This window comes from Trichechus manatus, unplaced genomic scaffold (assembly GCF_000243295.1).
Source record: "Trichechus manatus latirostris isolate Lorelei unplaced genomic scaffold, TriManLat1.0 scaffold00077, whole genome shotgun sequence".
Lineage (NCBI taxonomy): Eukaryota > Metazoa > Chordata > Mammalia > Sirenia > Trichechidae > Trichechus > Trichechus manatus.
Window position 1 is genome coordinate 9194044 of NW_004444013.1, and position 27753 is coordinate 9221796.

General features: G+C 40.7%; 1 protein-coding gene across 5 annotated transcripts in view; it reads right to left on the reverse strand.

The window, feature by feature from the left end:
- CRCP (CGRP receptor component) overlaps positions 1-25340 on the reverse strand; it is a 47714-nt gene extending 22374 nt beyond the window's left edge. For 2 of the 5 annotated variants that reach the window (XM_023735313.1, XM_023735314.1), the window contains exons 1-4: positions 25216-25340; positions 15384-15420; positions 14827-14925; positions 8888-8982 (exon numbers count right to left, since the gene is read on the reverse strand). In XM_023735313.1, the coding sequence (XP_023591081.1) occupies positions 8888-8982; positions 14827-14925; positions 15384-15420; positions 25216-25223 (239 nt within the window). In that variant the 5' untranslated portion in view covers positions 25224-25340. Of the gene's footprint in view, positions 1-8887; positions 9007-14826; positions 14926-15383; positions 15421-25215 lie in introns of those variants that run through there. The other 3 variants (XM_023735315.1, XM_023735316.1, XM_023735317.1) reach the window with 3 other exon arrangements.
- Positions 25341-27753: the final 2413 nt, after the last annotated feature.

The following is a 27753-nucleotide window of genomic DNA, read 5'->3' on the forward strand; positions in this document are numbered from 1 at the left end:
AAAAAAAAGGTTGAGAAGTTAGAGGGTTGACATGTTGTGTCATAAAACAACATGTGTACTACTGTTTTCATGAGAAACTGTTTGTTCTGCAAGCCTTCACCTGAAGTACAATTAAAAAAAAAAAATTCCCAATCACTCCGTGAAAAACCAACCCTGAGTCAAACCAGCCAAGCAAGTTCTCTGCTCTTTACACCCAAGGTGTTGAGCCTCGCTGGGGTAAAATCACAGAACTGCATGTATTGCCAAAGTTTGTGCTCTAGCCTTGGAGATGAGATGATGGGGTGGGGGTCACAAACATTCACCCTGGATGCAAAACCAAGGCTACTTTTATTGTCTCTACTTTCTCCCCTTGCTTCTCAACCCACTCACTTTAGCTCCTGCCCCACTGACCACCAAAACTGCTCTACGCTAACAGGCCCAGTCAGTTCCACATCGACAGCGGATGTTTCTTTCCTACTCCACCATGTCTCTGGGATATGTGACACTGCTGACCACTCCCTCCTTGCAACTGTCTACTCTCTCGGCTTCCACAATACCATACCATTCTCTCCTGATTCTTTGCTTTCTGACTATCCCTTCTTCATCTCTTCCTGGGCCTTCTCTTCTGCTTGCCCCTGCAGCATTCCCAGGGTGCCGCCCCCTGTCCCCCTTACTGAGTTCCTCGTCCAAACCTCACAATTTCGACTGCTTGGCTTTAACCAAGAAATCTATGTTTTCATGCTAAACCAGAGCCAACCTCCAGACCTTTGTATCCAACTGTCTACTAGACATTTCAGACACACTGCAAACTTAACACATTCCAAAGTGACCTTACCATCCTTCCCAACACACCAGCAACTTTCACTGTACTTCTCATCTTAGAGAAACACCCAGGTCAGAGACCTAAGAGTCATCTTCAACTCCTCCCTCTCACCTGCTGCCCATATTCAGTCACCAAGTATTACTGATGACATTTCTTTAGATATATCTGTCCCCTCCTCACTATTCCTCCTAGACACTTCAACCCTTCTTGGTTACAGGACACTGGCCTCCATCCTCAGAGGTCAGCCACTTTTTCAATCTATCTTCACTCTTACAAATAAAACCAGTAAACCAGCTGCTACCAAGCGGACCCTGTGTGTGTCAGAATAGCACTGTGTTCTATAAGGTTTTCAATGGCTGATTTTTTGGAGGTAGATGACCAAGCTTTTCTTCCAAGATGCCTCTGGGTGGACTCCAACCTCCAACCTTTCTGTTAGCAACTGAGTGTGTTAACTGCTTGCACCACCCAGGGATTCTCTTACAAATAAAATATCTGTTAAAAAAGCAAAAACCTGGTCATCTCATTATCCTGTCTGTAATACTTTCACTGTTCAGACAGATTGTGGTAGGAACCTGAACCTCTGTATTCAAGTCCTCAGGTCCCCAGACCATTTGAAATCTGGCCTTTGTCAGTCTCTCCACTGTCCCTACTTACTCACATCCTAATCAAGCCAAACTGCATAGAAAGCACCAGGCTACTTCCTGATTCTGTGCCTTAGCACATGGTACTCCCTCTGCTGAGCAAGCACTTCCCCACCTGCATCTGAATGACACTACCATTATATTAAAACCAGCGTCTCCTCCTGTAGACAGGATGATACACTCAATTCTGACACCTCAGTGTCTCTCCACTGCGCCCCAACTAGCACAGCACTTAGTTTATTCATTTTATATCCCTGGCACCTGAGGCCAAGCTGGCATGAGATAAGTATAATATGAAGAATAAATTAAAGACCTAGGGTAACTGACTTCCAGGAGAGGCCCATGGGAGAGAGAACTGGAGAACTCTGGGGAGACACGGGGGCAGGGTTCCAGGCCCGGAAAGAGACTGGGTAATCACAACCTAGAGACGAGGGAAACCTGATAACCCATCTACTCTGCACTTTGCTGGTCCCAAGGCACATGCCCCACATATGGTGCCAAGCTCCAAGAGTAATCTGTGCACAGAAAGTCCTTTCAGTGGTGCTCCAAGCCATGGTTATTTACAGGCCTACCTCAGCTGGTCTTAGGACTTGAAAGCAAGTGCTCCCTCTATTCCTGATGGAATAGCTGTACATCTCAGGGAGGAGAGCTCAGGATAAGAGCTGGGACTGCAAGCCAGGCTGCAGTTCCTGGAGAACTAAATGTCTCAGGCAAAAACTCAAAATGACTAAAAGCCAAATGCTCTGGGGGAAGTAACATGCTACAGAAGAAGTGAGAGGGGAGTCAGTGTCAGAGTGACTTCAAGTTGAATGCTAACACTACCATTTTGCTGAGCAAGATTATCAAGTTAAACAAAATATGGTTTTAATCTACTCTCAAAGACTCTAGTAATGGAGGTATTTAAGCAAATTAATGGAGCACGAGTTTGCACTAATAGAACTGGACCAGTTAAAGACTACTATCTTGACTCTCCTATCCCCGAGAGAATGATACAGGAAAAACCCTACCAGGGGATATTCAGGCACAGGGATTGAAGAGCACCTCAGCAGTCCCTGTTACAAACGTGATTCTTCACGTAAACCACACTGGCTAACACTAGATGGTCCAAATCTTGATGGTATCTGACAAGCAAGCTTCTGGGTCATCAGGCACTGAGGTCCCATGAATTCCAATGGGCTGGCCAGGTCAGCTATCTCCAGGTCCAGCCACAGTGAAAAAGCCTGCCAGCTCCCCCTACTGGCTGCCTGTAGAACAACAGTGCCTACAGCTTTGCTCCTGGCCAAATCATGGATTTTGTTATTGGTTGTTAGTTGCCATCAAGTTGATTCTGATTCATAGCCACCTCACGTGTGCAGAGTACAACAGCTCCCTAGGGTTTTCAAGGCTGTGACCTTTCAGAAGCAGATGGACAAGCCTGTCTTCCAAGGTGCTGCTGGGCGGGTTTGAACAGCCAATCTTTCAGCTAGTAGTCAAGCACTTAACCATCTGTGCCATCCAAAGACTCTTAGAATCATGGATAACCTATGAAAAACCCAAAAACTAATCACTTAATGAAAGGTAGGGAGTAAAAGGTCACAAAAGAGTTTATAAAACTTCAAAGGGAGCTCTCAATATTATAGATTGCTTTAAATGTATATAGATTATGGCCAAGCTGGAAGACTTGGAAAATTCTATTGTAAAAAGTAAGAGAACATGCTCTGGAGAGGATACAAGGGATGTGGCTTCATAACTGTTTACTATGGAGAGATTGGGCGTGTGGGGAAGACGACATGTGAGGATCTGTCTACAAGCCAAGGAACACCAAGAAACAGCCAGGGCCGCCAGAGAATGAAAATGCAAGAATGATCTCCTCCTAAACAGAGCACAGCCCTACTGATGCCATGAATAGGGACTCCTAGCCTCCAAACTGTGGGACAATAAATTCCTCTTCTGTAAATCCACGCACTGGTGGTATTTTGTTATAGCAGCACTAGGAAACTAAGACAGAATGTGGAACCAGAGACTGGGGACGGGCAGGGGGGTGGGGGGGCGGTGCTGTGATACATACCTAAAGATGTGGAAGCAGCTTTGGAATTGAGTAATGGGTAGAGGCTGGAAGAGTTCTGAGGCACTTGATAGTAAAAGCCAAGATTGCCTTGAAAAGACTATTGGTAGAATTATGGACATTAAGGGCAATTCTGATGAGGGCTCGGAAAGAAATAAGGGAACTTGTAGAGACTACAGCTTCTATAGTCACAAACAGAATACTGCTAAAAACATGGATGCTGAATGTGCTTCTGGAAAAGCCTAAAAAAAGGTAAAACATGTTACTAGATCCTGGAGGAAAGGTGATCCTTGTTATAAAGTAGCAAAGAACTTGTCTGAATCATATTCAAATGTTTTATGGAAAGTAGAACCTGTAGGTGATGAAGCTGGATATTCAGTTGAGGAGAATTTTTAGGTGAAATCTTGAATGTGTGGGGTGGTTTCTCCTTGTTGCTTATTATAAACTGTGGGAGGAAAGAAACAGATTGAGAAACAAACTGTTAAGCAAAAAGAAACCAGAACTTGAAGATACACACGTGACCTATGGATTCAATCAACCACCTCAGGCGTTTAGACTAAAAGCAGCAGAGATAAGATGAAATGAAAGAAAGCGGTGCGATTCCTGTAATTCTATCAGTGGGAAATGAAATGACAGACCAACATGGCTGCAAACATCTGCTGTCCTCCAAGAAAAGGAAAGGATGATCCCGGCAGCAGTTCAGAGACCAGCAGGTCTGTTGGAAGGAGCAGGGGGGCAGGAACTCCATGTTACAACGAAGACAGATGCCTCTATAAGCACAAAAGGAACACCAAAGATTGCTGGCACCCACTAAAAGATAGAAGAGAGAGAATATACGCCTGCCACTGCCCTGAATTCAAACTTCTAGCATCCCGAACTGTGAGAAAATAAATTTCTGTTCTTTAAAGCCACCCACTTCTGATATTTGTTACAGCAGCAGTAGGAAACTAAGACCCAAGGAAATTCCTATTTGTGAGTTTCTAGAATGGCAGCCAGGTCCATATTTGTAGCCAAAAGGACGTTAGAGATTAGGAAGCAAAACACCAGCCCAGACAAATTGCTGAGAAGAGGCCTTGAAAATCAACCATTAAGACTTCTGTGTAAGCAAGATGGAATAAACCCACTAAAGCCTATCTCTCCACTGATCACAATAAAAAACCTCAGAAAAAAATACAAAGGCAACAACCTGAGGACTCTGAAAAGTAAGCAAAAGTAAGTAGACTGGGGAGGGAAACAAAACTTGAAGAAAGAACCAGTTGGGGCAGGGGCTGTTTCTTGTTGATTTTTTCCTTCTCTCTCATGTCCTTGAGCCCAGGGCAGGCCTTAGCAGAACTGTAGCAGTAGCTCCACAGGTGGCTAAAACTTCAAGAGAATATACATCTTTCTGGCCAGAAGACTGGGAAAGGAAGTTGCTGAGGTCTGGAGATCCAGAAGAATCCACCTTTCCCGCTCTCTCTTTTCTCTCACAACTCAGGGCAAGTCCTCAGTGGAGTCTGACAGTGAGGGCTGCCAGCAGCTAAAATGCTTTCTGACCAGAGGAACTAAGGAAAGGGGCCTTTGCGGTCCAAAGAGTCCTAAGAAATCCTTTTTTTTTTCCCTTTCCCTGCTTTGCCTCAAGAGTGGTCCCAGTAACAACTGCACACATGGACAGCTAAAACTTTGAAAGAAACTCAGTATTTATGGCCAGAGAGGATCAATTAAAGGGCCCTTGTGCGCCAGAGTATGGAGGGAATCCCAGAGAAGAGAAAGCTGGAGAAGGGGATCCCCTAAATTTATGTATGAATCAGAACAAATCCTAGGCTTACCTTGAGCTATCCATGCACTGAACAGACCCAAAACAGCACAGGAAAGACGCTGGGAAGAGAACAAGTTAAGCCACACCCCAGTCTAATACATAATAAAGACCCAGAGCAGAAGAGCAAAGACTTAAAAAACAAAACTAACACTGAAATCCTCACCCAGGAAAGGCAAGACAGACTTGAGGTCTGACCCTAACCAGAGAATTTTAGCAGGACCTAAAGTCTAAGCAACATACTATTCAAAATGTCCAGGATACAATCTAAAATTACCTCAACCAGGAAAATATGACTCATTCTCCAGGGAAAAGATTATCAACAGATGTCAAATCTGTGATGACGCAAATGTTGCAATTATCAGACAAAGACAAAGTAGCTACTATAACAACATGTGTTAAAAGTGAACATTCTTGAAATCAATGGAATAATAGAAACAGAAATTACTTTAAAATTATAAAAAAAAAAATGAATAGAAATTTTAGAACGGAAAAATACAGTATCTGAAATGGAAAATTCACTAGATGAGCTTAATAGTAGAATGGAGATGTCACAGGATAGAGTTTGTGAATTTATAGGCAGATCAACACAAATTATCCAGTTTGAACAAGAGAAAAAAAAATTGGAGAAATAAAAATGAACAGAGCCTCAGGGGCTTGTGGAACAGTACAAAAGGTCTAACAACTATGTCTGCGGAGTTCAAGAAAAAAATGAAGAAGAAGAAAAGAGACGGAGATTAGTGCAGAAGAAATAATGGCCGAAAATGTAACAATTTTGATAAGAAACATAAATTTATATACTTAAGAAACTCAACAAATCCCAAACATGATAAACTTAAAAAAAAAAAAAAAAATTAAAGACCAAAAAAGGACCTAAAGACATCATAATCAAATTGTCGAAAATCAAAGATAAGAAAGTCTTCAAAGCAGCCTGTTATGGATTGAACTCTGTCCCCCAAAAATATGTGTTGTAAATTCTAACCTCTATGCCTCTGGTTATAATCCCATTTGGGAATGCGTTGTCTTTGTTAATGAGGCAGGATTAGTGTAGGGTGTATCTCAGAGTCCATCTCTTAAAAGATATAAAAGGAGCAGATTAAGCAAGCCAGAGCTGACAGAGACAGAAAGTCTTCCCCTTGAGCTGACGCCTTGAATTTGGACTTCCAGCCTCCTAAACTGTGAGAAAATAAATTTTTGTTTGTTAAAACCACCCACTTGTGGTATTTCTGTTAAAGCAGTGCTAGATAACTAAGACACAGAGAGAGGAAAATAACACGTTATATATTTGAACAAACACAGGTTTTCCATCAGAAACCATGGCAGCCCGAAAACAACGGAATAACATCTTTAAAATGCTTAAAGAAAAGAACATTCAATTCAGTGAAACTACCCTTCAGGAATGAAAGAAAAGAAAAGACATTCTCAGCTGAAAGAAAACTAAGAATTGGTAGCCAAAAGGCCTGTTCTGAAAAAACTGCTAAAGGAAGTTCTTCAGGCAGAAGTAAATGGTAAGAGGGAAACAGAACTTCAGGAAAGAATGAAGAGCAAAAGAAATGCTAAAATTCTGGGGAAATACAAAAGAACATTTTTGTCCTTGTAAATTCTCTAAAATATGTAAGAGCACTGAAAATTAAAATGCTGTCGAACAGCATTTTCAGCGTAAAAAAACAAACCAAAACCATTATCATCGAGTTGATTCTGACTCCTAGCAACTCTACAGGACAAAGCAGAACTGCCCCACAGGGTTTCCAAGGAGCAGCTGGTGGATTCAAACTGCTGACCTTTTGGTTAGCAGCCGTAGTTCGCCACAGCTCCTAACCACTGCACTACCAGGGCACCTCTCCATGTATGTAGATGCAATAAATAAGACAACTATAACATAAAAGAGAGAAGGTAAGAGGAACTATATTATTAAAAGGCTTATACATTTTACTTAAAAAGTGGTAAAATATTATCTCTATCTGGACTGTAAATGGTAAAAAAGAAAAAGTTTAAGAACATATACTTATTATAAAGTTATGATGATCAAGACAGTGTGGTACTAACACAAGGACAGACACAAAAATCAATGGAACAGAAAATAAAACGAAGAAACAGATCCAACTGATTTTTTTTTTTTTAACAAAACCGCAAAGGCAATTCAATGGAGAAAGGGAAGATTTTTCAATAAAAGGGAAGATTTTTCAATAAATGGTACTCAAACAGTTTTAACATCTATATGCAAAAAATAAATAAATCTCAACCCATACCTTTTACTATACCCCAAAAATTAATTCAAAATTGATCACCGATGTAAATGTAAAACATGAACTATCAAACTTCTAAAAGAAAACGTAAGAGGAAGTCTTCTGACCTTGAGTTAGGCAAAGAGTTCTTACACACATCATCAAAAGCATGATTTAAAAGAAAAAAGAAAAGATGAACCTGACTACATCAAAATTTAAAACTTCTGCTCTAAGAAAGGCACTGTTAAAAGAATGAAAAGACAAACCATTGATTGGAGAAAATATCTGATAATCACATACTGAACAATGGAGACATACTAAGTTTCCTGGTTCAGTCTGATATATTGGCTTCCAGTAAGGAAGGTCTTCTGTAATCCAGCCCAACATTCCAAGGAATTCTTCTTTAAGCTTCTAACATACCAAAGAACAAGAATGACTTTGCGTAGCAAGTAAATACTTTTACCTCAAGAATATATACATTTGGAAGACACAGTCTTCTGAGTTCATTTGGAGAGAGGCAAAAGGAGAAGTGCATATAGTTTACAAATTATAAAACAACTGTGTGCCTGAAGTAACACCAAATGGTTCCTCCAAAAGAAAATTATTGATTATCCTGAATGAAATGACAAAAGCTTTTGGAATTTTCAGCTCCGGTATGAATTCTACAAGACTTGGGCTAGTTTTCTTCTCAGGTAAACTTTTGATCTAATGCTTAATGACAATGAAGTTTTTAATTTTAAAAGTTCAATTCATTCAAGAAACTCATCAAGTGAAGTAACTGGGCACTAGAAGAGCTGACAAATTACTGTCAAACCACAATGACCTCAAGCAAACACGAATGTTAAATGACTTTTCATTGATCAACTTTATGCAAAGTACTTTAATTTGTGAACCCCACTTTTTAACCAATTTGGTGTGAATGCTGGGAGGGGATGATGCGACAGGTCATGATACAATACTCTACGGAAAGATCTAAAACCAATCCCCGCTGCCGTTGAGTCGATTCTGACTCACAGTGACCCTATAGGACAGAGTAGAACTGCCCCATAGGGTTCCCAAGAAGCGGCTGGTAGATTCAAACTGCTGACCTTTTGGTTAGCAGGCGAGCTCTTAACCACTGCGGCACCAGGGCTCCAGAAAAGACCTAGGAGATTAAAAAAAAACACTAAGTTCTCTCCTTGGCTTTAGATGGTTTTGGTCTCGGTTGTCTCTTCTAAACAATGGCAGCAACACCACGATCCTACTTCAAAAGAGCACTGTGCGTTCATTATAAATCTAAAATCCAATTAAATATAAATATACAGCTGCTGAGAATAGTTTTTCTAAGCTATCGTTTTCTTTATGTGTTACCCTCATCCAACTTAATATATAATCTTTACTTACTTGGTCAACTTGTGGCTTTTCATTGCTGTTAGAAATTCTCTGACAATCTCAGGGCTCTGATGCCTGCATGGTGTTTTTGAAATATATTTTAACGTCTACAAAACAAAAAAAGGTTTCACCTAAAGCACAATAAAAAAGAAAAAGAAAAAAAAACTGAAAAGGCAAGCATAAGACAAAGAACTCCTAAGTGAGAAAGAGGGAAGACGTGGCTATACAGGCAGTCCCCGGGTTACAAACATCCAACTTACAGGGAAACTCGTAAACAGACTGCCATAAAGCCTATTATATTAAAAACCTGAGTGAAATACAATGGTCCATAATAAAAAACACACACACACTACTTTGTGATGCTCATGAAAACACTGCAATTTGGAAGTGTTTAAGTGTTTTTATACGCATAGAAAAGTAAAACATATGCTACATATAGAGACAAACATTTGACTAATGCTAAATAAGAACTGTAGGTATGTATGTACCTGTTCCGACTTACCTACAAATTCAACTTAAAGACAGACTTAGGAACAGATCTTGTTCATAACCCAGGGACTGCCTGTATTCAGCATTTAAAATTTTTGTTTTAAAAATCCTCTATCAAACAAATGTCTTCAGGAGATCCAACCTTCACACAGTAGGAATTCCCAAAAGAGAAAACCATAGCTAGAATAAAAAAAAAGAATTCACTTTCTGGAGCCAAGGAGGCTGGATGAACCCCTGAAACTACTGCCCTAAGATAATCTTTAAACTTTAAACCAAAAATATCCCCCGAAGTCTTCTTAAAACCAAGTAATAGTTCAGCTTAACTAGTAGAGACTGCTGTGAGCATTCTGCTCTTTCAAGATCTAACTATATGGGCTCAAACTGACAACAGCAACTCGAAAGTTTAGACAGGAACCTCAGGGGGTTAGAAGGCAGTGAGTATGTGAACAGGAGAGGAATAATTCAGAAAAAGAGGGTGAGAATGGTTGCATAACTTGAAGAATGTAATCAATGTCACTGAACTGGACATGCAGGAATGGTTGAACCAGTGTACGTTTTGCTGCGTATATTCTCAATAACAACAAAATAAAATTTTAAAAAAGAACAATTGATAAATTTTTAAAAGGAAACTTTCTGATCTTGAAAAAAAACTGACAATTCGAGCTCTTATCATATTTCAGACAATTTTTTAAAGAGTGGGAAACCAAAGAATAAAACAGATAGCCATGAATACATATATAAATAAATGTTGGATAAATAAATAAATGGGTAACGCACGACAACTCTTCCTAATGGAAGAATTCTAACTAATAACCATGGTGGAATAAGGAAACTAGAAAATCACCATTAGGCAAACACCACAGTAATAATCAGTACAGGAACGATCTCTGATGAATGCTAAAATTAATGGGCAAAAGCTTAAGGAAAAACAGAGTATTTGCAAAGTCTTGAAGTATCTCGCCCAAAATATTTATTACTTGACGTGGCAGTTTTAACATAGGTCCACAAATTCTTTTCTACACCTCCTGCCAGGAAGTGGAGCTTAATCTCCCTCCCCTTAAATGTGGGCTGAATGCAATGACTCCTTTCTAAATAATGTTGTTGTTAAGTGACTCTGAGTCAGTTCCAACTCACAGAGACCCTATGTACAACAGAACGAAACACTGCCCGATCCTGTGCCATCCTCACAATCGTTGCTAAGTCTGAGCCCACTGTTGCAGGCAGCCACTGTGTCAATCCATTTCGTTGTGGGTCTTCCTCTTTTTCACTGACCGTCTGCTCTAGCAAGCATGATGACCTTCTCCAGGGACTCGTGATAACATGTCCAAAGTACAAGAGACAAAATCTCACCATTCTTACTTCTAAGGAGCGTTCTGGCCGTACTTCTTTCAAGACAGATTTGTTCGTTCTTCTGGCAGTCAATATTCTTCACGAACTCCATAATTCAAAAGGCATCAGTTCTTCTTCAGCCTTCCTTATTCATTGTCCAGCTTTCACATACATATGAGGTGACTGAAAATACTATGGCTTGAGTCAGGCATACCTTAGTCCTCAAGGTGACATCTTTGCTTTTCAACACTTTAAAAGAGGTCTTCTGCAGCAGATTTGCCCAATGGCAATGCATCATTTGACTTCTTGACTACTGTTTTCGTGGGTGTTGATTGTGGATCCAAGCAAAATGAAACCCTTGACAAAGTCAATCTTTTCTCTCCTTATCATGATGTTGCTTACTGGTCCAGTTGTAAGAATTTTTGTTTTCTTTATGTTGAGGTGCACCCGTACTAAAGGCTGTCTTCATCACTAAATGCTTCAAGTCCTCTTCACTTTCAGCAAACAAGGTAGTGTCATCTGCACAATGCCAGGTTGTTAATGAGTCTTCCTCCAATCCTGATGCCCGTTCTTCTCCATATAGTACAGCTTCTTGGATTATTTGCTCAGCATACAGCCTGAATAAGTATGGCAAAAGGATACAACCCTGACACACACCTTTTCTGATTTTAAACCACGTAGTACCCTCTTGTTCTGTTCAAATGACTGTCTCTTGTCTATGTACAAGTTCCTCATGAGCACAATTAAGTGTTCTGGAATTCCCATTATTCTCAATGTTATCCATAATTTGTTATGATCCACACAGTTGAATGTCTTTGCATAGTCAATAAACATAGGTAAACATCTTTCTGGCATTCTCTCCTTTCAGCCAAGATCCATCTGACATCAGCAATGATATCCCTCATTCAACATCCTCTTCTCAATCCAGCTTGAATTTCTGGCAGTTCCCAGCTGATGGACTGCTGCAACTGTTTCTGAATGATCTTCAGCAAAATTTTACTTGTGTGTGATATTAACATGTTGTTCAATAATTTCCACATTGTGCTGGATCACCTTTCTTTGGAACGGGCACAAATATAGAACCCTTCCAGTTAGTCAGCCAGGTAGTTGTATTCCAAATTTCTTGGCATAGATGAGTGAGCACGTCCAGCATTGCATCCATTTGCTGAATCATCTCAATTGGTATTCCATCAATTCCTGGAGCCTTGTTTTTCACCAATGTCTTCAGTGCAGACTGGACTTCTTCCTTCAATACCATCAGTTTTTGCTCATATGCTACCTCCTGAAATGGTTAAACGTCAATCAATTCTTTTTGGTACAGTGACTCTGTGTATTCCTTCCATCTTCTTTTGATGGTTCCCGCGTCCTTCAATATTTTGTCCATAAAATCCTTCAATATTGCAACTCACGGCTTGAACCTTTTCTTCAGTTCTTTCAGCTTGAAAAATGTTGAGCATGTTCTTTCCTTTTGGTTTTCTAACTCCAGTTCTTTGCACATTTCATTATAATACTTTACTTTGACTTCTCGAGTCACCCTTTGAAATCTTCTGTTTGGCTCTTTTACTTCATTTCTTCCATTCGTTTTAGCTACTCTATGCTCAAGAGCAAGTTTCAGAGTCTCTTCTGACATCCATTTTGGTCTTTTCTTTCTTTTCCTGTCTTTTTAATGACCTTTTGCTTTCTTCAGGTATGATGGCCTTGATGCCATCGCACAACTCATCTAGTGTTTGGTCATTAGTGTTCGATGCATCAAATCTAATTTTGACATAATCTCTCAATTCAGGTGGGATATACTCAAGGTCATACTTTGGTTCTTGTGGACTTGTTTTAATTTTCTTCAGCGTCAACTTGAACCCGCATATGAGGAACTGACGGTCTGTTCTGCAGTCAGCCCCTGGCCTTGTTCTGACTGATGACACTGAACTTTTCAATCATTTCTTTCCACAAATGTAGTCAATATGATACCTGTGTATTCCATCTGGCGAGGTCCACGTGTATAGTCGCCATTATGCTATCGAGAAAAGGTAATTGCAGTGAAGTAGTCATTGGTCCTGCAAAATTCTATCACACAATCTCCAGTGTCATTTCTATCACCAAGGCCACATTTTCCAAGTACCAATCCTTTGCTGCCAACTTTCGCATTCCAATCACCAATAATTATCAATGCATCTTGACTGCATGTTTGCTCAATCTCAGACTGCAGAAGTTGGTAAAAATCTTTAATTTCTTCAGTTTTGGCCTTTGTTGTTGGTGTGAAAATTTGAATAAGTCATATTAACTGGTCTTCCTTTAGGTGTATGGATATTATCCTAACCCTGACAGTGCTGTACTTCAAGATAGATCTTGAAATGTTCTTTTTGACGATAAATGCAAAGCCATTCCTCTTCAATTTGTCATTCCTGGCACAGAAGATCATAAGATTGTCCAATTCAAAATGGAAAATACCAGTCCATTTCAGCTCACTAATGCCTACGATATTGATCTTTATGCGTTCCATTTCATTTTTGACAACTTCCAATTTTCCTAGAGTCATATTTCAAACATCCCACCTTCTGATTTTAACAGAATACGGAAATGGAACAAGAGTAACTTTACAGTAGAGAAACCTAGCAGATACCATCTTAACCAAGTGATCAAAGTTAACATCATCAGAAAAAAGACATAATTGGTATCATGCAAGAAAAGAGCACAAAGCCATAACTTCAGTCTAATCATAAGAAAACATCAAACTTAAATCAAGGGACATTCCACAAAATTCCTGACCAGTACTCTTTTGAAGTGCCAATGTCATGGAAGATAAGGAAAGACTGAGGAAGTGTCACAGATTGGAAGAGACTAAGGGAGACATAACAACTAAATGTAATATGATATCCTGGGTTGAGCACTGGAACAGAAAAAGGTCATAAGTAGGAAAAACTGGGGAAATTTGAATAAAATCTTTAGTTTAGTTTAATAGTATTGTACCAATGTTAATTTCTTAGTTTTGATAACTGTACCATGGCTATGTAAGATATTAACATTAGGAAAAAATGATGAGGGTACATGGAAACTCTTGGCACTATCACTGCAACTCTTCGATACGTATAAAAATATTTCAAAATAAGAGGATTTATTTTACTTTAAAGAGGGGACCCCACTTGAACATAATTTGGGAGGAATTTCAAACCTGTAAAACAAACACTGACCTCAATCGTCTAAGTTAAGTCACTCAAGAGTGCAAAAATCAGATTGATCTCAGATACCTTCATAGTAACAAACACTAATAGACAAAGTGATAGCTAAAGAGCCCTGCAGAATAAAAGCTGAACTCAAGAACTTCATATTCAGACCAGTTGTCATTCACATTAAAGTACTAGAAATATGTTGCAGTATAAAAAGTCTATCACAATAGTTTTCTTCAAGGCATCATGAATTAAAAGCAGAAATTTAAGGAGGAATAGAGTGGCAGTGAGCTAAAATTGAAGAGTGTCGAGTTAAAAGTACTTGATAGTTTGAATTTTTGGTTATAAAACTGATTACAAACAAATATTTTTTCTTCTTTGAAAGAGATCAACTACAAAATGTAAAAGAACATGAATGAATAAATGAATGATAGGGTTTTTTTTAATCCCACAAGTAGCAAAACTTGGATGCGCAGGTGGCAAAAGTATTAAACCCTTATTTTCCTTAAAAGGGATTATGATAACTTGATTTAAACTCAATAATGTCTTCGAAAAGATAAACATAACCACCACTATAGTTGAAAACAAATTCTCCATAGAGGCAAAAATCAGAATTGGAAGGAAATAGCAAGAAAGTATATACCAAAGTGACAGATACAGAATCAAACATAACATGTAACAAACAAAAGGCTTAAACATTCTTTTTTAAGGACAAAGCATAAGGCTGGAGGAGAATGCATCAAAATGTCAACTAGATATTAAGATCATGAATTACTTTTGATTTCTTCTTTATGCTTTTTAGTACTTTCTAAATTTTCTACAATAGAATGAACTTTTATAAACAGATTAGAAATTGAGTTATAGTCAAATCGGATTACAGGCAATCTTGACTTGGCAGCCAGTCCTCAGCAGAATAAACCATGACCCGCCCCCCACCAAGGTGGTCTAGCCCTCCAGCAAGCTCAGGCTTACTTCATAGGTGATAGTATTCAAGTTCTGTTGCCCAGAACTGTGTTTATTCTTTCCACTTTCTTTACGCTGCTCTTTAAGATCAGTTAGTAACTGGAACACCTAGGAGAGAGTATATAAAAGCTTTTTATAAATAAATTTGAGAAATGTATCTACACCAAGGTCAATGGTTTTTGACAAGGCCACCTTGTCCCTGCCTGCCCTTGCATGAGACCCAGTAAATGCAATCTTTCCCCAATGGATAAAACACCCAAACATCTAGCAAAATCCAAACTGGACAAGGAGGCTACCTCCCACCAGCTACAAGCCAATCTTTGGGATTTAGGGAAGATTGCCTCCTATAAATGAAAGTATTCCCAGCTTCCCTGAAATACTGTGTATAATTTATAAGCTTAGAATATTCTAAGGTCCACCAGGTAGGGTCATCTGTTTTGCTTTAAAGTCAGTGGAAAACCCAGGTGAGCTCATCATTTCTAACCAAAACTCACTCAACAAGCTTCAGAAGCAAAGGACAAACTCTCAGACAAGAAAATACAAGAGTCCATTTCAAAGCTATTTACCTCATAGTTGCTCAGCAGTGCAGAATTTGCATCCTTCCTGCAAGAGAAAAGGAAGTTATTAGTCTGGGCTCACATTCCTTTGTGGGTATTAAATAGCTGTGAAATAATTCCTCTGTCAAGTCCAGTTTAGGAGTTTGGGGACTAAGACCTAAAATTGAGACATTTCCTAAGTCCTCTGGTTTAGCTGGCTGTGGACATTTCTGAACAGACTTTCCTTTTTACAGTCATAGTGTATCACACATCATTCACCAGGTCGGTGATTAAAATACTACACTTACCCCTAGTCTAGGCGGCAGAAGTTAAGAGAAGTCAGACACCTGGGTGGAAGGTAGGTAGAGGAAGAATACAGGGGCAAAACCACAGGGAGAGGGTCAACAAACAGAGTGAGGGTGCTAGAAATACCGGAGAAACAAAGTGTTTCTCATCCTGTACTCAAGTCCTCTCTCCCCAAGACCATCCGCCTCCCACCAGCTAGTGACGTCTTGGGCAACTAAGTCTTGGCACTGAATCTACAGAAATGGCTCCTTAACACCGGCATCACCGCTGGGAATTCTAGTAACTGCGAGGAATCTTCCCAGGTAATCCACAAAACTCCAAAGGTGTTCATCTCCTCTACCAGCTCAATAGGTAGAGTTCATGAGTCCGGCAGGTGGTCAGAAGCCTGATCCTCCTGCATAACCGTCGATCAAGGTCAAACTGTCATCTTTCATGCATACATGAGCACAGCAATGTGACTAGAATTATAACTGATCTTTTCTAAAATACCACGTCAGAAAATATTCATTGTTTTTAGCATTCCGGAGGTAGTACAGTGTGACAAGAACAGAGTTTTGAAATCAGATCCCATATTCATGTTCTAGTTATACTACTTATTTTTAAAAACGCCATCTGTTATTACTACTATTACCTCATTCTATCTCATAAGGCTGTTCTGAGGATAAAGTGAGACGACAAACTTAAAAAGTTTACCACAGTACTTAGTATTTATTAAGATCTCTATAAAGGGAGGCTATTATTTTCTAAACATAATACCTCACTTAATTCTCATTAAAAACCCTGTGAGGTAGGAGCTATTATTACGATTCCTACTTTATAGATGTTAAAACTGAAGATCAGAGATTAAGCAGCTTGTTCAAGGTCACACAGTAAGAAGCCTACCTGAAGTGGAAGATGACCATGGAACTGTGAAAAGGAGACTGAACTGGACGAACGGAAACAGGTAAAGCTGAAACCCGCAAATTCAGGCAGAGAAGTGTGACCCTCACGTAATGTGTCATAGAGGCTACCATATTTTCTTAAACCAGAAGTGGGCCTACATGATGAAAATGATAACACAAATTTTTCAAAAAATGGGCCAGATAGAAAGGTGACTTTCCCAGTCAATAAATAAAGCAAAACTGGCAGGTGGCTAACACAGGATCTGACCTAGGCCTTGGGTTACCAGCACACTGACGTCAGCACTGTGATCAAAGCAGCACATGAAGGTTACTAAATGCTACCAGTGATTCAATAAACCACTAGGATTTCACAAAAGTGCCACTTTGCCCAAATGACCACAACAGCACTCAGGTCACAAAGAATATAATGAGATTTAAAAAGAAGCTCAAACAGGAAGGACAGTGCATAATTAGTGTATGAGATATGGTTCATTTAAAATTGAGAAGGGCAAATGAAGCCACATGTCATCTTTGCCTACTAAATCAGGAAGTCAGTCAACCAGGCTGCCTCCTATCTGTGCTCCTTAAAATACAAAAACACATCCCTTCCTAGAACAGGCTGGGGGAAAAAAAACACAAATGTTATTTTTCCTCAAGGCCAGAGAAGCCACCCCAGGCACCACTGTCACACCTTCATTTCCAAATCACAGCACCTCCTCTGCCATGCAGAATATTCCATGCTCTAGGAAATCTGCCGGTGGCCCTTCCCATTTACTGCCCAAGTCAATACTGTTAATGCAAAAATCCAAAGAACATAATTTGCCTTTTCTCAAACCAATACATAAAGAAGGAGGGACAGTCTCTTCTAGTGATTTCAACAAATCTATGTTTTGGGGACCAGGAGAACAAAGGAACTTTAAATAGCTACTGCACCTTGCAGACCCTGGCTGGCATAAGGCGATTTAGTAGTTTTTCTTTTATTAGGAACTTTTTTTTTTTTAAACTGTACTTTAGATGAAGGTTTACAGAACAAACTAGCTTATCACTAAACAGTTAGTACACATATTGTTTTGTGACACTGGTTACCAACCTGACAACATGTCAACACTCCCCCTTCTCGACCATGGGTTCCCTATTACTAGTTTTCCTGTCCCCTCCTGCCTTCTAGTCCTTGTCCCTGGGCTGGTGTGCCCCTTTAGTCTCACTCTGTTTTATGGGCCTGTCTCAGGAGTGACTTCATTACTGAGCAAAAAGGGTGTCCAGGGGCCATACTCTCAGGGTTTCTCCAGTCTGTCAGGCCAGTAAGTTTGGTCTTTTTTTATGAGTTAGAATTTTGTTCTGTTTTTCTCTAGCTCTGTCTGGGACCTTCTATTGTGATCCCTGTCAGAGCAGTCCGTGGTGGTAGCCGGGTACCATCTAGTTGTGCTGGACTCAGTCTGGTGGAGGCTGTGGTAGCTGTGGTCCATTAGTCCTTTGAACTAATCTTTCCCTTGTGTCTTTAGTTTTCTTCATTCTTCCTTGCTCCAGACAGAGTGAGACCAGTGGAGTATCTTAGATGGCCACTCACAAGCTTTTAAGACTCCAGATGCTACTCACCAAAGTAGAATGTAGAACATTTTCTTTATAAACAATATATTTTTTAACCCAGCTAAATACTAACTGCCAATATATGATATGCCTTCCTTTACTCAACAAAATGTCAGTGAGTCAATATCTACCTTTTATGAAGCTCCAAATGTACTATAAGGAGCCCTGGTGGCACAGTGGTTAAACACTCAGCTACTAACCAAAACGTCGACAGTTCAATTCCACCAGCCACTCCACGGAAGAAAAATGTGGCAGTCTGCTGCCATAAAGATTACAGCTTTGGAAACTCTACGGGGCAGTTCTACTCCATCCTATAGGGTCACTATGAGTTGGAATCAATTCAATGTCAGTGGTGGAAATGTACTGTGTCTATTGGGAAAATATTTTAAGGCAGTTTTTATCCTCAAGATGTTACTGTAACCACCACTAATTGACAGGTTGATGGGAAAAAGCATATGGTGAGCTCTGCCAGACATCAACATAATCAAGTTGTCAAAGTTAACAGCACCAAAAATGGTTCGTTTTGACATCATGTGCCTCCTAGTGTAATGCACAGAGAAAGCCACGTCTCTTATAGCAATCCTGCCAAAAAATGCTTAACTTGAATCTAGTCATGAGGATATAATCAGACAAATCCAAACTGATGGACATTCTTCAAAACAACTGGCTTGGATTCTTCAAATGTTTCAATGCCATTTGTTACAATGTCCATGTCACAAAAGGAGGCTAGGAAATTGTTCTAGAGTAAAAGAGATTAAAGAAACATGGCAACTCAAAAAACATATAATAATCCTTGACTGAATCTTGGATTGGGAACAAAGGAAACCCAGCTAAAAGAACATTACTGGGCTAACTGGAGAACTTTGATTACAGACTGTATGTTCATAATAGTTATTATATAGTGCTAAACGTCCTGGGTGAGATAATGATATTGTAGTTACATAGGGGAATGACCTTTTTAAGAAACCAAACCCACTGCTGTCAAGTCTATTCCAACTCATAGCAACCCTATAAAATAAAGTAGAACTGCCCCCTAGGGTTTCCAAGGAGCAGCTGGTGGATTCAAACCACCAACTTTTTGGTTAGCAGGCAAGCTCTTAACCACTGTGCCACCAGGGCTCGTTTTTAAGAAGGGATGAAGTGATATGATGATGTCTATGACTAATTCTCAATAGTTCAGTAAAACGTGTGAGTGTTCACACACACAAGAGAGACAAAGAGAGAGCCTGCACACACAGGAGAGCATGAAAGGGTGAGAGAAATAAGACAAATGTATCAGAATGTTAACAAATGGTGACTCTAGGTAAGTACAGGTATTTGTGGTGCTATTTTTGAAACTGTTCCATAGATTTGAAACTTTTCAAGCTAAAAAGTTGAGTAAAATGGAAATGTAAAACTACAACAAAGAATTCTATAATGTTAAAAAAAAAAAAAGACGTTACTATATCTTATAGTTGAGGACAAAAAATGCATTCTCCCCAATGTTTTTTAGATCTATTAGAATGTCAATGATATATTTACAGCAGGAACTGTCTGCTCTATAGCTAACACTTTATGATTATACAATACATTCACAAGCAATCACCCCTCTAGAATCTGCCCATCTACACCAAACCCAACCCATTGCTGTCGAGTCAATTCTGACTCATAGTGACCCTACAGGACAGAGCAGAACTGCCCCACATGGTTTCCAAGGCTGTAAATCTTTACAGAAGCAGGCTGCCACATCTTTCTCCCACAGAGCAGCTGGTAGGTTCAAACTTCTGACCTTTTGGTTAGCAGCAGAGCACTTTAACCACTGCACCACCAAGGCTCCAGCGTCATACTTTCCTGTAAGACTTAGAATAGTACCTATTTTGTTTACAGATGTTTAAAGCAAATATTCCAAGTGAATTTTAAAGACTGTCTGAATCTACTACAAACAGTCACTGAATTTCCCCAAGTAATGAATTAGGTGACAGAAGTTGACTTGCTATTTGAACTTTAACCTGTGTAAACTGCTTAATTTGCTGAGTCAATTTAATGGCTGTAAACAACTACTCTGGAAAACCAAATTCTGAATCAACAGAACAAAATGCTCCATTGACAGACATTCCTTAGAAGCGTGCGTGCACACACACAAAAGCCCAGGCTGACAGTGCCTATTAACTGCCACACGGTTAACTCTTGCAAATGCAATGATGAACACAGTTACTCAAATTCTACCTGTTACCAATTTGTCATGTTCTGAAAAACTAAACACAATGAACAATACAACCTGTAGCTAGGAAACAAGTATCTTCTTTCCAGGCCTGTTACCGAATTGTTATAGAATCTATTACCTAACTTCTCTAAACCTCAGTATTTCCAGCTATAAAATGAGGGAACTCCTGACACTACCTCAAAAGGATGGGAGAGAGGATAAATACATGAGTCCATTTCCTTTAACTATGTATGCTAAGTTCAAGAATAAAAGAGTAAATGCAAAGCTTTCCAAACATATAAATGATTCCACAGCATTAGACAAGTTAGTCAAGTACTCAATATCTTATATATGCAAAACTTAATTCTGCTACAAACATTTAGGATCTGTCATGGATTGAATTATGTCCCCCAAAAATGTGTGTATCAACTTGGCTGGGCCATGATTCCTAGTATCCTGCGGTTGTCCTCCATTTTGGGATTGTAATTTTATGTTAAAGAAGATTAGGGTGGGATTGTATAACACCCTTACTAAGGTCACATCCCTGATCCAATGTAAAGGGAGCTTCCCTGGGGTGTGGCCTGCACCATCTTTTATCTTACAAGAAATAAAAGGAAAGGGAAGCAAGCAGAGAATTTGGGACCGCATACCACCAAGAAAGCAGTGCAAGGAGCAGAGCGCGTCCTTTGGACCCAGGGTCCCTGCGTGGAGAAACTCCTAGTCCCAGAGAAGACTGATAAGAAGGCCGACAGAGAGAGAAAGCCTTCCCCTGGAGCTGATGCCCTGAACTTGGACTTTTAGCCTACTTTACCACTTGTGGTATTTCCGTTATAGCAGCACTAGATGACTAAGACAGTATCCTTTTTACCTGAGGGAAAAAATGATCAAAAAGCTATTTTTAAATTCTGTCATTCAATCTAATACAGCATATATATACTCTCACTTTTAAAAATTTCTGGTGTATGTTTTTACGTATTCACTCCGTGACTGAAAAAAAAAGTAGCCAAAACTCAGGGGGAGTTTTCCATCCCTGCCTCATCATCCCTGACAGGCACAATATGCTTGCTCTAGTACTCAGTGTTCTGCTGCGGATCCTAAGGACCACACCGCCAGAGGTCATGTCTGACTGGCAGGAACTAGAAGTCAGGTCTCCAGACCTTTCCTTTCCAGGGGCCCTCCCACTCCCAGAATGTACAGCCTCCCCCCGCAAAACTTCATCTTCCCATAAATTGCTAGCTGCAAAACTCCTGACTGGTTTCAAAAAGTCACTGACTCCTTGGGAGAAGTGGACAGGTTGTTAAATGAGTAAAAACCCTTGATTCAAACCATTTCACTTAGGAAAATCTGAAAATCCATATGCCTAGCAATTAGGATGCTACTAATTCGTTTTTACTTATTAAACTAATGAAATATTGCAGTATTACTTCATTCAGCAAGTATTTGCTGAATGCCTACTGTGTGCCAGATGCAGCACTAAGCACAAGGTGAACAAACAGACATTGGTCCCTGCCCTCCTGGAGCTTATACTCTTGTGGGGGAGACAAGCAAGGCACTAAACAAGTAAACACATTGTGACAACTTATTTAAGTGGAAAATAAACCAGGGTGCTATGAGAGACAAAAGGAAGACTTATTTTGGATCCACTGAAAAGGAGAGGCAACTTTTAAAAGGGACTCTCAAGCTGAGCTACCAAAAGGACAAGAAGGAAGCTGAAGGGGGAAAAGCACACCAGGCAGAGGAATCAGTGATGGAAAGATCCTGAGATAGGAAAGGTCTGGGAAGGCTGGAGGAACTACCCAACTGCCAGTGTGGCTGGAGTACAGTGTGTGTGTTTGGGAGGTGGGGAGAGTGGCAAAAGATAAGTTCGGTGAGTGGCCAGGTTATACAGGATCTTGTATGTCCTTGTGAAAATGGCATGGTGGGGGGCACCTGACCTCCTCCAACTTCAGAGGGGGAGAAGAGAGAATCAAAATCAACATCAACAGCCCAAAGCTGATTCCTATGAGGTGGAGGTCAAACCTATCTCCACCCTCCAACCTTTTTACCAATTCTGACACCATATGTCCCTCCCACGGCACTCTCTACTCCTCTACTGGGTTCGATAATTCAGTGCAACGGCCACACAGAACTCACGGACAATACTTACAATTACGGGGTTTATTAGGGAAGTAACAGGTTATGATCCAGGATCAGAAATGACTCAGGATACAGTTCAATCATGACAGCCTCTTCTCAGCTATGCTTGCAGGCAGGCCTCTCCCTGGCCCTCAGCCTGGCCTCGGCCCTGCTTGGGCAAGTGTTACAAAGCTCTTCTAGCTCCACCAATAAGTTCCTGGAGGCAGCCTACTCCGCCAGTAAGCCTTGGCCCAAAGGCGCTCAGCTCTCTGGCTTTGTGTAGGCACATTCACTGTAAATGCCTTACGCCGTGGGCCAAGAAGCTCACTGTGCCATCTGGAGCCAGTCTCCTGGTTCTGTTGCTGCCAGCTCTCTGCTGCCACTTCTCACCATCTCCAGTGTTACAGCTGTCTCCCGGGTCTACGAGGTTCTCAGTGCAGAGATCCCAGATCCAAAGGACAAGTTCTACTCCTATCTCTTCTTTGTTGGTAGTAGTGAGATCCCCCTTTCTGCCTCTGGGATAGCTCATTTTAAGCCTAATGGGATGGCAAAACTGACTAATCCCCTCATTAGGGTTCGATACACCTTATTTGCATGGTCCCATCCCCATAAGGGTGTCATGTACCTTATTTGCATTAGCTGCAAGTTGCCCAATCCCCTTGGTGGGCCACAAGCACCTTATCTGCATAGTCCCACCCAGTCATTGTGTGAGAGTCACACAGACTACAGCTAGAAGAGCCATATTAAGTAGTTCACTGCACTGCAATCCTAGTAAGCAATTTAGATATTCTCTAAGTGCAACAGAAAGCAAATGAAGAGTTTTACGAAAGCAGTGACATCATCCAATTAATACTTTAAGATCGTTCTTCCAAATGGAATGGAAGTGGACAAGAGTGGAAGTCAAAGGCTATTGCTTAATCCAGACCAGAGATAATGGACTACAAAGTGAGCAGCAGAGACAGCGAAAAATAACTGCATTCAAAATATATCCTGAAGGTGGAGGTGACAGGACTGCATGATAGACTGGATTTAGGGGTGAAGGAAAGGAGACTAGATTTTTGATTTAAGCCACTGAATGGGTAATGGTCCTAATAACTGAGATATGAACAGGTTAGGATGAGTAAGCACAAGGAAGGGAGCATAAGTAGTTCTGTTTTGAAACTGCTAAGTGTGAGTTGCCTTTTAGACATCCAAATGGAGGTGTCAAGCAAGTAGCAGAGAAAAGGAGCCTAGAGCTCAAGACAGAGAACAGAACTAGAAATATAATTTTGGGACTAATCAGCATAAAGGTAGGTAAGATGACCGTGTGAGAGAATGTGTCCCAGGACTGAGCCCTGAGATACTTCCACATTTTGGAGTCAGACAAGGGGGAGGTGGAGCCAGGGAAGGAGGCTGAGAAAGAGTCCTTGATGTAGGAGGAAATCCAGGACAGCATGCCACAAAGCTAAGAAAAAGTTTCTAGAAGGAAAGAGTACACAAGTATAGAAACTGCTAAGAGATCAAGAAAGTTGAAGCCAGAAAATCGACCTTTGGATTTTACAAGATACAAGGCTCAGGTCATCTTCAAAATAGTCATTTCTGTGCACTGGTGAGGACAAAAGTCTAAATGAATGGCTTAGAGAGTGAGGATAAACAGCACTTCCAAGAAGTCCTGTTGTGCCAGGAAGCAGAAATGAAGCAGCAGGTAGAGACCTGAAAGTGGAATATTTCAAGATATATGGGATATTTCAAGATGTATAAATTAAAACGGGTTTGTATGCTGACAGGAAATGCTCTAGCAAAGAGGAAGAAATTGAAGATGATAGCTTGGACCAGAGTAATATATAATTAGTGTTTTTCAAGCTGTAGATTGAACCCCATTAATGGGTTGTGAAATCAACATAGTGGATCATGTCAACATTCTTTTCAATGAAAGAGAATAGACAGTATCAGAGTGTATTGCATACAGTAAAGGTAATTACTGTTCCATGAAACTTTTGTTTCAGTTACGTATGGATGTGTTAAGGTTTTAAAAAGCCTGCAAAACATTAGTACATAACCATTAAACTTGAAGTGAAAGAACATAAAGGAAAATGTGTGTATTAAATAATTAGTGCTATAGAGAACACAATATAGGTATATCTTCAAGTTAATGTCAACCATGTAAAAGCCCACATGCAGGGTAGACACAAAAACTTCCATTTGCACTCAGTACAATAAGCAAACATGGAAAAAACAACGTAGAGCTAAATTATTAGGAGGGCTTTTACTCCCTCCTATAAACACACAGCCACCACACACGGGCTGTTTCTCCAGTCCCAGTTCAGGCTCACGCCCTCCGTAACTGTTCCTCATCAAACTTGGATAGTATCTCTCCCGAGTTAGGAAGGGGCAGAAGCCTGCTGCCCCTAGGCAAAGCGCTATCCCAGCACTTCTCCGTCCCCCATCCTGGTAGTTCCAGGGCTTTATTCCTCTCTAAGTCCCCGCTCGGATATGGGCCTGGGTTTCCCACTGTGACCCAGGAAACGCTTATAAATGAATGGGGCAGAGGGAAGGCACAAATAAAAAGCAGCCGGGCCCAGCGGCGCTCGGCCCCGGGACCCAGGCACAAAGGCTCAGAGGGGCAGCACGAGAGTCACTTTCTTCCCGGCCCACCCAGATCCCACGGGCCTTTCCTGACTGCCGTCCCCCCACCCACAAGCCCACGCGACGGGTCGCCCCATCCCCCGCGTCTCTTGGCTCTCAGCAGTCTAGCCGGCCCGTAGCTATAAGCTTCGGCTCCAGACCCCACATCGCGTCCCGGGTGGCTTACACTTCCATGTCGTCCCCGCCTCGTCGCCTCCGGCCACCAGGTGACTAAAAGCTTCACCCTGCGCCACCAACGGTCCCACGGTACTCGCTAGGCAGCCCCGGTCTCCGGTTCCGCGTCGCGGTGCAGGCCGGGATCGGCGCGCTGCATGCCGGGAGCTCTCAGAGAGTGGAGGGATAAGGAGGGGCTTCTGGGGGCTGGAAATGTTTTGTTTCATCAGCGTGCTGGATACGCGAGCATGTTCAGTTTCTGAAAATTCAGTGAGCTGTACGCTTCTGTGCACTCTTCTGTAAGTGTGTTAAAATTGAATAAAAAATTTTTTTTAAGTTAAAAAAAATCCCAACCCACCTCCCCCCTGTTCCCATTCTTCTTTGAGGGTTAACAGGCAAAAAATATGAAGACCTTTAAATACAGGCACAGTCTCTGACCTTAGGGCCTTTCTGGGAATTTTTCCAAAGGGAATTATCAGATGCTTGAAAAAAAGATGTATGTGTAGTGATGTTTTTGCTAGGAAATGACTTAAATGCCCCAAATGGGGAATTGATTATGTTACAGCCATACAATATATGCAGCCATGAAAAATCATGTAAAATATCTGATATGCTAGGAAAATGCTTCAAATAGGATTTTAAAATGCGTGATCCTGGTCATCTACAGAAAAATAACTAACCAACCAAGCAGTTGCTGTCAAGTTGATTCCAACTCATGGCGACCCCTGTGCCAGAGTAGAACTCTGCTCCATAGGGTTTTCAATAACTGATTTTTTGAAAATAGATTGCCAGGCCTTTCTTCAGAGTGCCTCTATGCATAGGAAAAAAATATCCCAGGGTATGGGAAGTAGAGCCATCTGATTTACTGCGTTTTATGACTTTAAAAAAATGGGGATTGGGGTGGATATCTATTATCATCTGTCTTCCTGCTTTGAAATATTTCTTTAAAAGACTAGAAGGGAATATGTGAAAATATTAATAATAGCAGGTGCCTTTGGATGATGAGTCAATTGCTGATTTTTTCCTGCTTTTTTATACTTTCATGTTTATTGATTCTTAAGCTCATTCTCTTTGCAAGGCCCTTGCTAAACAATTGGTGACTCCATGGAATTACTAGTTAATGGTGCTGGTTTTGCAGTCAGACAGCCTGTGTTCCTGTTTACCCGCAACACTTTCTTAGAGACCGTTTGACCTTGGGGACTTAACCTCTCCCAGCCTCCATTACCTAATCTGTAAATCATAAATCTGTTAGGTAATCCTTATAAAGTTTATGGTACATAGTAAGCGCTCCACAAATATTAATGGTACAACCATGACACTCTAGATTTCATTATTATTCACATTTTACAATTGAGGAAACTGAGGCAGAGGCTTGGAGAGATTACGATTGACCCTAGTCTCTCACCTCCAAACTTGTCCAGTAAGGATTCAAACCACACAATCTGAACAAACACAGGAGGCATGTTAAATTGTTAATAATGACTGGTAAATGGATTAAGTGTCCTATATGCATAGAAGAGAATAATATCACTTGGAATAAAAAAGAATGAAGTACTTACACATGCTACAACATGAATGACCCTCAAAAACAAGTGCTAAGGGAAAGACGCCAGACACAAAAGACCATATATTGTATGATTCCATTTATATGAAATGTCCAGAATAGTCAAATCTATAGAGACAGTGTTACGGATTGAATTGTGTCTCCCACCAATGTTTGTCAATTTGGCTAGGCCATGATTCCCAGTATTGTGTGATTGTCTACCATTTTGTTATCTGATGTGATTTTCCTATGTGTTGTAAATCCTACATCTATGATGTTAATGGGGCAGGATTAGAGAGTTATGTTAATGAGGCAGGACTCAATCTATAAGATTAGGTTGTATTTTGAGTCAATCTCTTTGAGATATAAAAGAGAGAAACAAGCAGAAAGACAGAGGGACCTCATACTATCAAGGAAGTAGTGCTAGGAGCAGACTACATCCTTTGGACCCGGGGTCCCTGTGCTGAGAAGCTCCTAGACCCGGAGAAGATTGATGAAAGGACCTCCCCCAGAGCTGACAAAGAGAAAGCCCTCCCCTGGAGCTGGCACCGTGAATTTGGGCTTCTAGCCTCCTAAACTGTGAGAGAATAAATTTCTCTTTGTTAAAGACATCCACTTGTGGTATTTCTGCGATAGCAGCACTAGATAAAGACAGAGGGAAAGTAAATTAGTGGTTGCTTATGGCTAGGGGTGAGGAGGGGAGTTGGAGATTGACAGCTAATGGGCATGGGTTTTTTTTTAGGGGAGATGAAAATGTTCCAGAATTGAATTGTGGTGATGTTACACAACTCTTCGAATATGCTAAAAGCATTGAATTGTGCACTTTAAATAGGTGAATTGTATGGTATGTGATGTGATACATCAACAGGAAACTGCCAGAAATTTAAGCTGGATTCAGAAGAGGACATGGAATGAGGGATATCATCGCTGATGTCAGATGGATCCTGGCTGAAAGCAGAGAACAGCAGAAAGATGTTTACTGTGTTTTATTGACTATGCAAAAGCATT